Here is a 14,812-nt window from a genome sequence, read left to right as displayed (position 1 = left end):
TAACTACCGTAAGTAAAACTTGGACTATTTAGCTGGGATTTCCAATGCTACATAATTATGATGGGGTACTTGCACATTTCTTCAACACCACAGATAGACAAGTTTCGTTTTTTCTCTCCTCATTCAGTTAGTGACGCAAAGCATGTAACTAGTTCGGATGTGTTTACAGTTTGTGAAGTCTACGTCCTCAGGTGGTGCAAACTCACTGAGGTACTTGTAGTCGAGCCTGAGACTATAGCCATGGTTAGCTAGCTGTTACCTAGCAGTAAATAGGTACCTGGGTGTTAGTCAGCTGTCACGGGCTGCTTCCTGGCGGTGGTGGCCTGGTCGAGGACCGGGCCGCGGGGACACTAAAAGCCCCGAAATCATCTCAAGATAACCTCAAGAAGAAGATGGTAGCATGTACATGTTTGTTAACCTTATTGGATGATCAATAGATGTGCAGTTCTTCCTACATAATAAAATGATAGTTGGAATAGCCGATGTGAATTCCATTATGCTTAAAGTCTACTAGATAAAAGATACTGACCAACCGGGATTTTTTTTTCTCCAAACATGATTTAGACAGAAGTAAAAACTTTCCTGTATTTGCAGAAAACAAAGTGTGCTTCTCGGTGTATTGGCAGTTTGATTTCTCAATACTAAGAAGTCTCTGGGGTTATATTAAGATCTCGCAAATGCTTACTGACCAGCCAACAAGTTTAATTTAGTCCTGGACACAGTCCATTGTATATTATCTATAGTTAATGATGCAAACACTTAAGGGTTAGCTAAAATTAATACACAATATTATGTACCATATCTGATTATTTCGGGTACTTGATAACAGTATATTATTAATAAGCTAAACATACATAAGCCAAGCAAGTTTCATTAATAATACTGCACACTTGCAGGTGGATCCATCATGGGTAACAACATACTCCCCAGTGTTCAAGCGAAAAATGGCCCGGGCTAAATCTAGACTAGAATTCACCGTCAGCAGCAAACTGATTGCCTCGGGCAGAGATCTCGCTGTGAAGTGCTCGGCGACCCAAACTGGAATGAGCTCTAGTAGTGCGGGTAGCGAAGACTACCGTACATTGAACTCCTACGAGCAGAGTGTCTACCTTATCCTAAGGCCATCGCCACCCTTGTCGTTCTGGGGGCGTATCTTCAGCAGTGGTGAGTGTTAATCTATATACATAAAAATGTAAATGTTCGTTTGTTCAAAATCGCTAATTTACAAAAGTTCTTCGCCGATTGCTTTGAAATTTTAACACATTGCTCCATTGAAATATGTGCATGTTTGTATATACCTATTATATACATGCCACACCTGTGACGGGTAATTTTTTTTTTAAATAGCGCCATCTGTTGCACGTAAAAGTAACACACGCTTTACTAAATATGTGAAGATTCAATTTCAATGTTTCTGATTGCATTGTTAAATTAAATTTTCATTTTGATTTACTTATTTTACATGACATTGCGTTGAAATTGAGATGTGTTTACCATACCGTTCATTCGCGAATATTTATTTTTTTCACCTTTTTATTTTTATTTTTTTTTTTTTTTTTTTTTGGGGGAGGGGGTAAAGAGGAAGGAGAGGCATTGGTGACGGGAAGTATAGAAGTGGGAAATACAGTGAGAGGTATGAAAGCAGGCGGACTGTCCGCCTTGCTGACACGATGTGTGGGTGTTTTGGCAGCTAAGCTAAGCTGGCTCCCTCTTGTCAGGGGGAGTGGGAAATGGTGGGGAGGGGGTGGGGGGAAGGAGGGAATGGGGGAGAGGATGAGGGGGGGGAAAGAGTGGTGGTGGGGGGGAGGGTTGTTGTGGCTGCGTTGCTGAGCCACAGCAACGCGTGGCCGGGTACAGCTAATAGCATATAAAAAACAATATTCATATCTCCTAATTGGTTCGAATACTAAATATGTACATAGGTGTGGGGTTAATTTTATATGCAAACCCTGTACTTAAAATTATACCTCTGTCGAATATCCTTTGTATGCATAGTATTATGAATAAAGTATTATTGATGTGTAAGATATGGTTTGTGTGTAGACGGTAGAGGATCGGTCAGGGGTGAGAAGACCAGGGGCCAGATTCACGAAAGCACTTACGAACCTGTCCATCTTTTCTCAATCTTTGGCGGCTTTGTTTACAATTATTAAACAGTTAATGAGCTCCGAAGCACCAGGAGGCTGTTTATAACAATAACAACAATTGAATGGCAACTTTTCATGCTTGTAAACTGTTTAATAAATGTAAACAAAGCCGTCAAAGATTGAGGAAAGATGTACACGTTCGTAAGTGCTTGCGTAAGTGCTTTCGTGAATCTGGCTCCAGAGTTGGTAAACTGTTGTGGCTTGTATTTAGGTTAGCTAGAGACCTCGAGAAGCTTGACGTAAGATCAAGACGGAACTTCTTGGAAACTTACCACGGCATTCTTTTTTTTTTTCATACATAATAATTAAGAGGTGGCTAGTGACTACCCTTCCTATATTCCCATTTATAGTTGAATGTTGTTAAAGACCTTTGCCTTGCTTGGTCTTGTCTCATACTTCCTGGGGAGCTGATAAGACGCTCGCTTTTCTATTTGCACTCTTCGCTTGTATTATCTAAACAGGATTATTTCTGCCCTGTTATTCCTCGGGCTCTCCTTCGGTGGTTTATTCTTGATGCTCTACACCATATTGGGTTGCGCCTCGGCTCTGGTGCCTTTCGTTCGTCTCCTATACAGAGCGTATGTTGAAACGGACACCTTGTCGCTCCAAGATCTAGATCATTACTACCTTCCTTACCTAGCGAGGTCTCTGCACCCTCCTCATTCTCGCTCTTGCTACACTTTGGCTGTTGCCCCTCCGGTGGGCTTTTCCTTTCGCCATTTTCTGTTTGGAATGTATTTTAAAAGCTTCCCTTTCAGTTTGTAGTGACAATACTTTTCCTAGTGTCGTTTCATCCTTGCCTCCCTGGCGGATCCCACTTGAAAGTTTTGCAAGTCTGTAGACCCATGTGACAAAGGCTTCTACCCCCTCCTCTTGTTCTTAAGCTCCTTTTCCTTTAACCATTTTTTTTTTTATTAATATTCTGTTGCCCTCTTCACGGATACCCAGTCTGCCGACGGTGTTGGATGCCAGACCAATGTTGTCTTTCCAGACCAAACTATATGTGCCGGAGCCGGTCGGCCGAGCAGACAGCACAATGGACTTGTGATCCTGTGGTCCCGGGTTCTCTCCCGGGCGCCGGCGAGAACCAATGAGCAGAGTTTTTCACCCTATGCCCCCTGTTACTTACCAGTAAAATAGGTACCTGGGTGTTAGTCAGCTGTCACTCTGGTCGAGGACCGGGTCGCGGGGACACTAAAGCCCCGAAATCATCTCGAGATAACCTCAAGATATGCCTCCGGAGGCTAGAGCATCACGGGTGGACGGTATATGCCTCCGGAGGCTAGAGCATCACGGGTGCACGGTATATGCCTCCGGAGGCTAGAGCATCACGGGTGCACGGTATATGCCTTCTTGTATGTCCTTCGTAGATTGTTTTCCTGTCGTCAGTGGTTGTGTTGTGCTCTCATGGCTGTGTAGTTATTGAACCCTATACATGATGACATTGACACTGCGCGTGTGAAGGAGGCTCCTGATATGTGTGCGCGTGTGTCTTTGTCTTCGTGACGACACGTGCACACATCCTTAGGATGCAGGCAACACAGCCCACAACACCTAACTAGCAGGTGTCCAGTTACTGCTTGGTGAATAGAGGCACCAGGTGAAAGAAATTCAACCCCATTTGTTCTGTCTCGACCGGTAAACGAACCCAGCCTCTTGAACTGCTAACCGCAAACGCTTAGCTGCGAGATCACCTTTTTTTGTGTGTGTGTATTCACCTAGTTGTATTTGCGGGGTTTGAGCTCTGCTCTTTCGCCCCGCCTTTCAACTGTCGCTCAACGATTCCATTTTTTTACACATGCACACAGCCTTCAGGAACCTGTGTAAGGAATCATTAAGAACTTTGTACACCACATACGTAAGACCAATCCTGGAGTATGTGGCCCCCAGCATGGAGCCCGTACCTTGTCATTCACAAGACGATGCTGGAAAAAGTTCAGAGGTATGCCACTAGGCTAGTCCCAGAACTAAGAGGCATGAATTACGAGGACAGGCTGCGGGAAATGCACCTCACGACACTGGAAGACAGAAGAGTAAGGGGAGACGTGATCACTACCTACAAAATTTTCAGAGGAATTGACAGGGTAGATTAGGATTAACTGTTTAACACGGGAGGTACGCGAACAAGGGGACACCGGTGGAGACTGAGTACTCAAATGAGCCACAGAGACGTCAGAAAGAACTTTTATTGTCAGAGTAGTTAACAGGTGGAATGCATTAGGCAATGATGTGGTGGAGGCTGACTCCATACACAGTTTCAAATGTAGATATGATAGAGCCCAGTAGGCTCAGGAATCTGTACACCAGTTGATTGACGGTTGAGAGGCGGGACCAAAGAGCCAGAGCTCAACCACCGCAAACACGACTAGGTGAGTATACACGCACACACGGGGTCCTGGTGGATAGCGCGCAGGACTCTTAAGTCTGTGGCGCGGGTTAGATTCCCGCACCAGGCAGAAACAATGGGCAAAGTTTCTTTCACTCTGAATGCCCCTGTTACCTAGCAGTAAATAGGTATCTGGGCGTTCGTCAGCTGTCACGGGCTGCTTCCTGGGGTGTGTGTGACAAAAATAGTAAACGGTTGATTGACAGTTGAGAGGCGGGCCGAAAGAGCAAAGCTCAACCCCCGCAAACACAACAGTGAATAAAACTAGGTGAATATACACACACACACACACACACACACAGGAAGCAGCCCGTAACAGCTGTCTAACTCCAAGGTACCTCTTTACTGCTAGGTAAGAGGCATCAGGGTGAAAGAAAGTGCTCATTTTGTGCCTCGCCGGGAATCGAACCCTGGCCACAGGATTAAATGCCCATCTTGCTGTCCACACAGCCACCGGCGCCCCACGTGTGCACATGTGCGTGCGCGAGCTGTGGGGTCCAGTAATCGGATCACGGGTCACGTGTGCACATGTGCGTGCGCGAGCTGTGGGGTCCAGTAATCGGATCACGGGTCACGCAAGCTTCTGACCCGACTAACCAGCTCTGCACACCTTTCCTCGATACATCTTTCTTCAAAAGTAAATATATATATATATATATATTATATATAATATATATATTATATATAATATATATATTATATATATATATATATATATATATATATTTCTACGTATTATAGACTACGTATTATAAACTACGTATTTCTACGTAATTTCTACGTATTTATTGTATCGCCCTTTATTAAAGGGGTAACCCCCCCTCCCCCCCCCCTCCCCCCCCTCTGGTGCAATTGTAGGGACTCGTAGCGTCAAAGAAGGGAACACGGAGCATTCAGAAAAAACTTGCCATTTAACTCTGACTACGTATGAATGTTCACGTCTCCTACCACCCCTTTTTTATATGTTGTACATTTTATTATACAAAGTTATACAGTTACATATGTTTACAAAAATTAAACAAGAGGAAATAAATATCTGGTAATCGGTCGGTTAATTTTTGAGAAGGGATAGAGGTATAACCCCCCCCCCCCATGCTTCTCGATATATATTGTTTACTTTCTCTTTGGACTATATTACGGGCTATTCATGCCCGTGCCACCTCTTGGGTGGCTTAATCTTTATCAATCGTCAATCTTTGGACTATATCAAGAACTAGGGTATTCTTGCTGGTTGGTCGGTGAACGCTTTTAATGGTGTTAATCAACCTCCCAGATGTTGATAGGCCTTAAAAAGCTCAAAACCAAACCAGTCGGAGTGCCGGACCAACCGGGCTGTGGTGGGTATGTGGGCCTGCGGGCCGCTCCAAGCAACAGCCTGGTGGACCAAACTCACAAGTCGAGCCTGGCTTCGGGCTGGGCTTGGGGAGTAGAAGAACTCCCAGAACCCAATCAACCAGGTAACCAGGTATCAACCAGTCGGTTGGATACCTTTTTAAAATTAGACATAATTTTTCTCGCAAATATATTTGAGTTGTCAGTTAACTGAGCATGTATTAGTAACAACTAACATGTCTTTCAGGTTCAAGTGTGCACGTCTGCCTACAGCACCATCACAACCTCCTCCTGCTGGTGATAGCTGTGCTGGCGCCCCCGGCTCTCGCCACACACGGCTGAGATCTCTCTCTTTACCCCTCTGCTGACTGCTCATCATGCTATATATGTATATATAAACATTCCGCCACAGTAGGTACGGTGCTTAACACCGCTTTTGGTTGATTGACCAGGCTTTTCAGCCCCAATACTAAACCAAACTGCAGTAGGGTTAAGTCCATCAATAAAAGCTTATTTACTGACCAATCAGCAAATCTACTTTAGTCCTGATTATAATTCAGAACTAAAGTTAACTGTGTGTATACACAGAAGCGGTGATCTGTTAATCACACACGGTGATTAACAGATCACCGTGTGTACACGGTGATCTGTTAAATCACTGCTTTTGTTATGGGGTTATGCCTATCTCTGCTGCTGGGAGCTCGCGTTACCAGTTACCACATAAGTAGTTTGCTTGACCATCCAATATTCATACTTTAGTCTTAAATTTAGATTTATTGCAAATTTTAATTCTATATACTTCTAATTAGACAACTCTGAGGGCATATTATTGTGTCCATATTAACTTTTGTTTTAAACTCTACAATGAAATTTCCTGTAGAAGTGGAGGCGTGAAAGAATTCGTTTTTCCATCGTCTTGTGTGGTCAAATAACACAATAGAACAGTCTCTATTTTATAAGTCTTTCTCTGCAGTTTTAGTTTTAAAGACTACTCAAACTAAATGAAAGTTTATATTTCTGAGCGAAGTTAAGCATGCTATTTCAACTCTGATCGTTAAATGCTATTTTGTGAAGCTTGATCCAACATGGAGAAGGAATTATAGTTTAAGATGCACCTTTATTTTTTTTTTTATTCAAGAAGCGAATAATTTATTAAAGTTAAGTGTTCGTAGGTCACAAAACAAGTTTGCTGTCACAAGTGTACAAACGTGTTAAATACAGAGACTGACGTAAATTTTTATTAAAAACCGATCATGCTAACATTTTAAAGTTGGTAGAGCCAAATTTAAGATTGGTAATAACATTCCTACTATAATTGAGTGTAGTCTTCCGAATATTAAAGGGAAGTTGGAATTAGTTAAATGTATGTACAATGTATATTGATGAAATAATTAAAAAAAATGTAATGGATAATAAGATGACCGAAATAGAGGTCAAAATGACTAGAGGGGAAAACTTTAGGCCGTTCACGGAATTTAAGTCCACCAGTAAGAACCCCCACCCCCAAATAGTTTTAAGTGTGTCTTTCTGTGAAAGATCAAAGCATCTATATTACCACCTCATTTTACTTGGCTCGAGTGTTTATAAAACAAAGTAAAATCCAGTTCTAATTTTTTTTTAAATACCCGGTAGTTGAACTTGATTTGGCTCTCGGGCACACTTTGATATATGATATGGGTGGAGTATTTCAGTGTTCCCCATCTTGCTATGTCTGCTATTAACAGACTCTACATATCTCCTTTTTAATCACATTTTCTATGCTGTTTGCTGCTCAACAATATCTACTAGTCTGTCCGCTAGTAATTCGTCTTTCTAGCTGCGGTTACAAGATTTGTGTTCGGTTAGGTCTCCTTTTTTTCTTCTTCTTTGTCTGGTCTGTCTTCATCGATCTCTGTCCAACAGTGTTATTCCTTGACTTAAACCTTACACAGCTGCTGTTAATTGTTCAGATCGTTCCCTTGCAGTGCTGCTGTTTTTCAGTATGATTGTAGGTTCTTGCTCATTTGTACTTGTGTGCTATGAAGCATTGTAATGTTAAATTAGTTATCTGCTGGCTAATATTCAATGACAACATTGTTCAGATTTAAAACATCCAGTTTTCTTTATTGTACATGAAGCTAAATAACTTGTAAACATGATTACAAAAAAACAGAACTTTGTTGCAGTCTTTATCCTCACACAAATAGAAGTCATCAATAACTTCCAACCTCTGCCAAATTTATTTATTTATTTATTTATTTTTATATATACAAGAAGGTACATTGGGTTTGTGAGAATACATTGGATAGTACAGTATTTACATTCTTGCAAAGCCACTAGTACGCGCAGCGTTTCGGGCAAGTCCTTAATCTAGCAGATAATTTTAAGTAGGTAATTTCAATCAGAATTGATAAATGAAAGATACATTACAAGAGAAAAATGAGATGAGAGAGATAAGTAGTATATTAAAGCACATTGTTATATTAAAGCTCTGATTACATTGACAGCTTGATTAGTAATTTAAACAATGATGACTATTGCTGCCCCACTGTGAACGTCTCGTCTTTCAACATCACTACTCGTGCAGTTATCGGGAGGGGAAGAAAAACTTTAATGCAAACTGCAAGTATCGCAAACAAAAATACTTTGTTGCATATAGCAAATTTGTTATATATTATGCCAAGTTACCTTTTTTATATAAGTAACCTCTATCTTATATATATTTATAACCGTTATTGAATCGGTTAAGTTAATTTTGTTGTTCATGCTGTAACATTTTCTTTAACTATGAACATGAATGGTGGAATGACCATATTTTTTCATTAACATCCAAAGGTTTTATTTATTTTTGTGCCTCCTCTCCTCTATTACTGTATTATTCGTTATTTTTAGTCTTTTTCTAAATTTTCTATAGGTGCTATTTTGTACGGATTGGATATCATCAAATTGTTACCAGTCTGTATGCACTATTCTGAATTTTACCATTGTTTTTGCAATGAATTAAAGGTCTGTCCATATACTAAATCTGATTTATTTTATATTTAAAAAAAAAATGCTCTTGTAAAACACCCGGCTCTAATGTTGATGTTTCCGTGGTTTCTTTAAACCCTGATAAGAGGGACATTAGAGTGGAGGATAGATAGGCCAGGTGAATACACACAGCCTGTTCCGTACTGGAACTTATCCTTAGGCTGCGTTTGTTACATCCAGCAGCAGACTCCCAAAAATGCATCCATCAATTTTTAACATACTGTTCATTAATAACATAAATTTTCTATTAAATATTAGCATTGTGTATTTAGGTTCGATTTTTGTAATAATTTGTAATACCGTATGTAGGTGAAGCCCTTGGTTGCGATTCAAGCAGACAGCAAAGCAACATTTAGAGCAATGTTTGAACGTTCACTTAATGTGAATAGTGTGTAAAAGCGTTTTTATTCATACAGGAGTGTTTGCCTGCTGCATGGAATGGACTTGGGGCTTAGTTTAGGATTGGCTGCAGTATTCAAATATAATCCATCCTCATAAAGACTTAAAGTCCATTACATGCATCTGCCAAAAAAATCTATTGTTAAAAATTTAATTAAAATTAAAAACTAATGAATGGAAAAACGGTTTACACAAGACTCGCAACTCAAGTGGTTTGCTGACGACTTTTGTTCGAACCACAATGTTGTAAATGCTTCACCCACATACTACAAAATAATCAACAGAACCTAAACACCTAACCAATGCCTAAATTATGCACAGTATGCTAATATAACAATATTAATTTATATTTGATAAAATACTAATTTTGAATGAACAGCATGTTAAAATTGATGAATATGCACCTTTGGGGTCAACCTCTGGATGGCATGGACATGGTCAGAGGACGGGTTGTCTGATAATACTTGGACACGGAGGGTTCACACATTTGGGGTTTGACAGTTTAACTGAACATCCTAAACTTCTTAAACTATTATCGACCTACTGAACCAATCGATATTTTGTTACCTGGTGTGTCTTCAGCCTGTTCACATCAACAAAGGCAAAATACTCGTAAATTGTGCCCCCAAATTCCTTACTTATGAATTTAAGTGGTTTCACACGACTCGCAACAAATGTTCAAACATTTCTTGAATGGTACTTCTCTGCCGACCTCTGTTCGAATCGCAACTCTGTAAATAATAATGGTAATAATGCTTATTAATTAATAATAACTTCATTAAAACGAAGGTGCAATGTGTTGGCGAGATTACATAAGATTGGTATTTGTACATTCTTGCAAAGACACCAACATGCATAGCATTTCAGGCAGGTCCTTAATCTAACGTCAGATAAGATGAAAAGGTACATTGTAGCAAGGTTTTATATCTACAAATCACTAAAATATAAATTGACAGGTGATTATATTCGAACCCCAGTTGGAAACAGACCCAACTATAGGATGGGTTAACCCAAGTATCGCGCTTCCAAAAGGGTCGCCCAAGTTGGAAAAGACGAACGCTGAAAGAATATTGTTGAAAGCATCTTGATAACTGATTAAACCAAAATTATTTATTAGTCAGAAGAAAGACAGAAACGCGATCTATATGTAAAACCTCTACCAGACAAATATTTTAAGTAAAACCGAAGATATTTGTAGTTGTATAAAAGTGGCAGTTTTCATCGCTCGTCAAACTCGAAAACCGCAGCATTCATCTCAGAACCATGCCTATTTCACGCAGATTCCTTAATAAACATAAGAGTTTTATATGTCACAAGAAAGACAGATATATAAGCTTCGTTCTAAATACCTTACCATGGGCATATTTAAATTTAAAGCGAAGATACGTGTACTTTTATAATAGCCGAGCTCCGACTCCGGACAGATCGATCGACGGAGCAACTCTCTCAGAACAATGCTTATTTCACGTAAATTTGTAAATAAATGTAAATTTTTTATATGCCTTAAGAAAGATAGGAATATAAGGCTCATTTTAAACACTTTATCATAGACATAATTAAAGTTCTAATGAAGATTCATGTATTTTAATAATCGCCGAGCTCCGACCCCCGCATAGACTGAGCGACAGAGCAACTCTCTCAGAAGAATGTTTATTTTACGTAAATTCGTTAATAAACACAAATGTTTTACACGTCTTAAGAAAGATAGAAATATAAGCTTTATTTTAAATACATTACATTAGACATATTTAAAGCTCGAGTGAAGATATATATGTTTTTATAGTGGCGTTCAGTAGCTTTTCGGTCATGGAGTGCAGACGCCTACGCACTTGCCAATATGTTGTGTAATTAACAAAGATACGCTAATAAAGCCTAAAATATTACATGCCTCCAGAGAGACAGAGCTATAATCGTTATTGTGAGTGCATCAAAGGAAATATATGTTGGAGACCAATGATATAGCAATTTTAATTTAAGTTTCGAGTCCCGCCCGGTCGAGAGAGATGGGGCGACTCTCGCCCCATCTATTGGAGATTGTCCACTAAAGACCCAAAGCTACTCAAACCTTCCTAGCATTACGTAAGCAATGAAGTAATATGGTATATTTACTCATTATAATGTGGATGCTGGATGCAGAAAATGAGAAAACATAATTTTACTCTGAAAAAATATCATTTCATAACAAAATAAGATGTAAATATGTAATATCAAAGGAAGTCGATGGTCCAAGCAACAATATCGCGGAGCGACTTATCCAAGATATATTGCTCTCTGGAAAGTGTTTGCTGGCATATCAACCTTCTGTACACAGTGATCCAGTCGTCGAACTTCTCTGCTCAAATTATCGCAAATTTAATTTATGATGTAAACAAAGATACTAAATCGGCGCCCACCCAGGCAGGGAGGAGCTGTTCGCAAGATGCAACTGTCTGATGGCTCCCAGCTTGACTATGTAAACAGATTCAAATACCTTGGCCTTGAGGTGCCACTGTATGGTCCTGTTGTATTCAGACTCTGTCGTCAGTTTAAAGAAAGGCTCCGAGCTCTCAAGGCTGTTGCAGGTTATCACTCAGGCTATGGTGCCAATGTCAGAATTGTCAAAATGATGTACTTTGCATACATCAGATCTTTAGTGGATTATGCTGCACCTCTGCTTGTTTTGATGCCTGAAAGAAAGCTTGGAGGGCTTGAAAAATTGCAGAACGAAGCCTTGAGGATAATCCTTGGGTGCCCTCGTACCACAAAGATACTTAATATGAGAAAGGAACTTAATATTCTGAGCGTTGTTGATCGTGTTACTGAAATTAACTGTCAAATTGGTATAAAAATGCTTAGGCTAACTCATCCTAATCCTTGCACAGAAGCCCTCCAGAATTTCTTTATTGAAGATCAGCATTGTTCCAAATGGATAACAAAAACTGGAACTCAACTCAGAATGTATGGGGTTCATGATTTGTACCAAGAGAAACAACAACGGCACTTTCCTGCACCGTGGGAGGTTACACCCTTTCCAGTTTTAATCCCTCCCTTTCCACCCAAGAAGCAAATTAGAGATCAGCCCAAGCTTCGTCTTGAGGCAAAGCTCAACGCCTTAAGCCATATTGATGCTCTGTCCACAGAGCATTCTCTCTCTCAAATTATATACACTGATGGTTCCCTACACCGCACCACGGGTGCAGCTGGAAGTGCAGTTGTCATGACAATGGGCGATGGCCTATACCTGTACTTTGAGTGGGGAGTCCGTATAAACAACTGGGCCTCTACCCTTCAGACTGAACTATTTGCCTTGATCCTTGCACTGAAATGTGTACAAGTCTCAAAACTTGATACATTAATTGTAAGTGACTCCTTATCATCCTTAAATGCTCTCAACTCTTTAAGACATAACTGTAACATGCTCGTGTCCGAAGCTAGACACAAATACAACAAAATTATTAAGGATGGTAACAGTCCATTTCATGTGGTCTCTATCTCATGTTGGCCTCCGAATGCATGATAGAGCTGATAAGTTAGCCAAAGAATCTGCCTTTAAAGGAGCCGTTGAGTGTAACCTTGGATTGCCAATGAGCAATCTGAGAGCAGCAGTACACCGAGAACTTCAACAAGATCTTGTAGATCTGAGGCAAAGTGAAATTGACACCAGTAATTCCATCTATCATCATACTATCATGCAAGAGGAGCCACACATCTATGGATCATCCAATAAAATCAGCAGACTTCTAGATGTTACTACTGCTCGGCTTAGACTTGGTTACAAGTATCTCTGGGAATTCTCATTATCTGCTGATGAAGACCTGACCAAATGTAAACTGTGTCAACAAAATTATTCGCACACCCTCCGTCACTATGTGATGGAGTGCGAAAAGATACGTGAATTTAGAGACAATTCTATAACCAATGTTCCAGCGATGTGTCAATATTTCATTAAAAATGATCTGCTACCAGAAATTTTAGCCAAATATTCCCAGTTTGCTAACTGTAGGTAGTAACTGAGTGATTGTAACCTATCCACCGCTGCCCACTGGATGGGGGGCGGTGTGCAGGACAAACATATAAATTTTGACACTAGCTCTCCACATATGTCAGTTGCTTAATTTAGAACCTGTACTTGAGGTCGATCTCGAACCCATTGTTGATGTGACGACTTAGATTGAATTTTGTAACTAGCTCATCAAGATTGTAACTTGCTTAGCTAAATGAATTGTGGGGTTCAGTCCCTGAGCCCATTATGTGCCTCTGTAACCCTTTCCACTACCGCCCGCAAGATGGGTATGGGGTGCATAATAAATGAACTAAACTAAAACTGATGTTAACAAGTAGAATGCGTATTTTTAATCAAATCTAACATAACTAGCCAGAAAACGTTAAAGATTATTTAAAAATACATGGTTGGAAGTTAAATCAACTCCATAGAACAATATTTTTGTTATAGATACTAATCGTTATTTGTTGGTATGCGTTCGCTACTTAAACTATCATGTACTGTATTTATGTAAAATCTCCCTGTTTCTTCGGACATGGAACACGGAACCTTACACGCTCTCTGATTTACTGTTTAATAGAGATTCACAAATAAGCTTATGATTGTATACGTTATCAAAAAGGCAGTGACAAAGTCAATTTTGCATTTTAATCACAGAGATTAGATCTTAGTGAGATAGGAAAGATATTCATATTTTAAAGAAGGATTTTTGAACCATCGCTCTCCCTATCGATAGAAACTAACTTTTTTTTTTGTTATTATTAACAAGCTTAGGTATACACAGTAATGTGCTGCTACCCTATTCTATATGAAAGATTACACAGTGTATATAAAAAACTAGCTATAAGTTCATTAAATATTCCCATCTCACATGATGGTTAGTTATACATGGAATCAGGGGATAAAATACCAGCCTCAATAAAAAAAAATCAACTGTGACTAACAAGAACACCACTTACGGGCTATTCATGCCCGTGCTACCTTTTGGGTGGCTTAATTCTCATCAATCAATCACAAGAAACAAGGGATACATCTCCCGTCACGCAGGGTCCAGTCGCACCTCCACAGATCTCCAGTATCATCTATTGATACTGTTAATGGTTCAAGAGGACTACCACTTACGGGCCTACCTCAAGGTAACAATCAGGTGAGAACATAAAATATAAGGCTGATCTATTAGCCTCCGTTAGCAAAATCCGGGTACAGCATAAGAATATCTTCCAATATTCCTAAGTGTATGAAGTAATTACAGAGCTCAAAGTACCCCCTTATACCATTTGGTCTGAAGTCACTTATAACAGGGCAATCACAGATATAGTGTTGGTGAGTATGTCCCAGCTCTTGTTCACATAGTTTACAATTGGAATATTCACCATTGGGGGCTATTCATTACCTGCAGCCACCTGCGATACATATCGATATCCTAGCCTAATTCTGGCAATTACAATGTCACACTGTCATTGTGATACTAGTGGAAGTTTTATGCTGTCCGTTCATATAATTCTCGATTCTAAACATGTTTACTTAGTTTAGTTCATTAATTATGCACCCCATATA

General features: G+C 39.8%; 1 protein-coding gene across 2 annotated transcripts in view; it reads left to right on the top strand.

The window, feature by feature from the left end:
• The window catches only part of LOC123771741 (uncharacterized), a 62,102-nt gene that overhangs the window by 21,224 nt on the left and 26,066 nt on the right, over nt 1-14,812 (top strand). The window contains exons 5-6 of one of the 2 annotated variants that reach the window (XM_069313266.1): nt 897-1,164; nt 6,113-14,402. In XM_069313266.1, coding sequence (XP_069169367.1) covers nt 897-1,164; nt 6,113-6,207 — 363 coding nt within the window. In that variant the 3' untranslated portion in view covers nt 6,208-14,402. Of the gene's footprint in view, nt 1-896; nt 1,165-6,112; nt 14,403-14,812 lie in introns of those variants that run through there. The other variant, XM_069313265.1, reaches the window with a different exon arrangement.

The sequence above is a fragment of the Procambarus clarkii genome, chromosome 75 (genome assembly GCF_040958095.1).
Source record: "Procambarus clarkii isolate CNS0578487 chromosome 75, FALCON_Pclarkii_2.0, whole genome shotgun sequence".
In the NCBI taxonomy this organism is placed as follows: Eukaryota; Metazoa; Arthropoda; class Malacostraca; order Decapoda; family Cambaridae; genus Procambarus; species Procambarus clarkii.
This window is presented reverse-complemented; position numbering and strand designations above follow the sequence as displayed.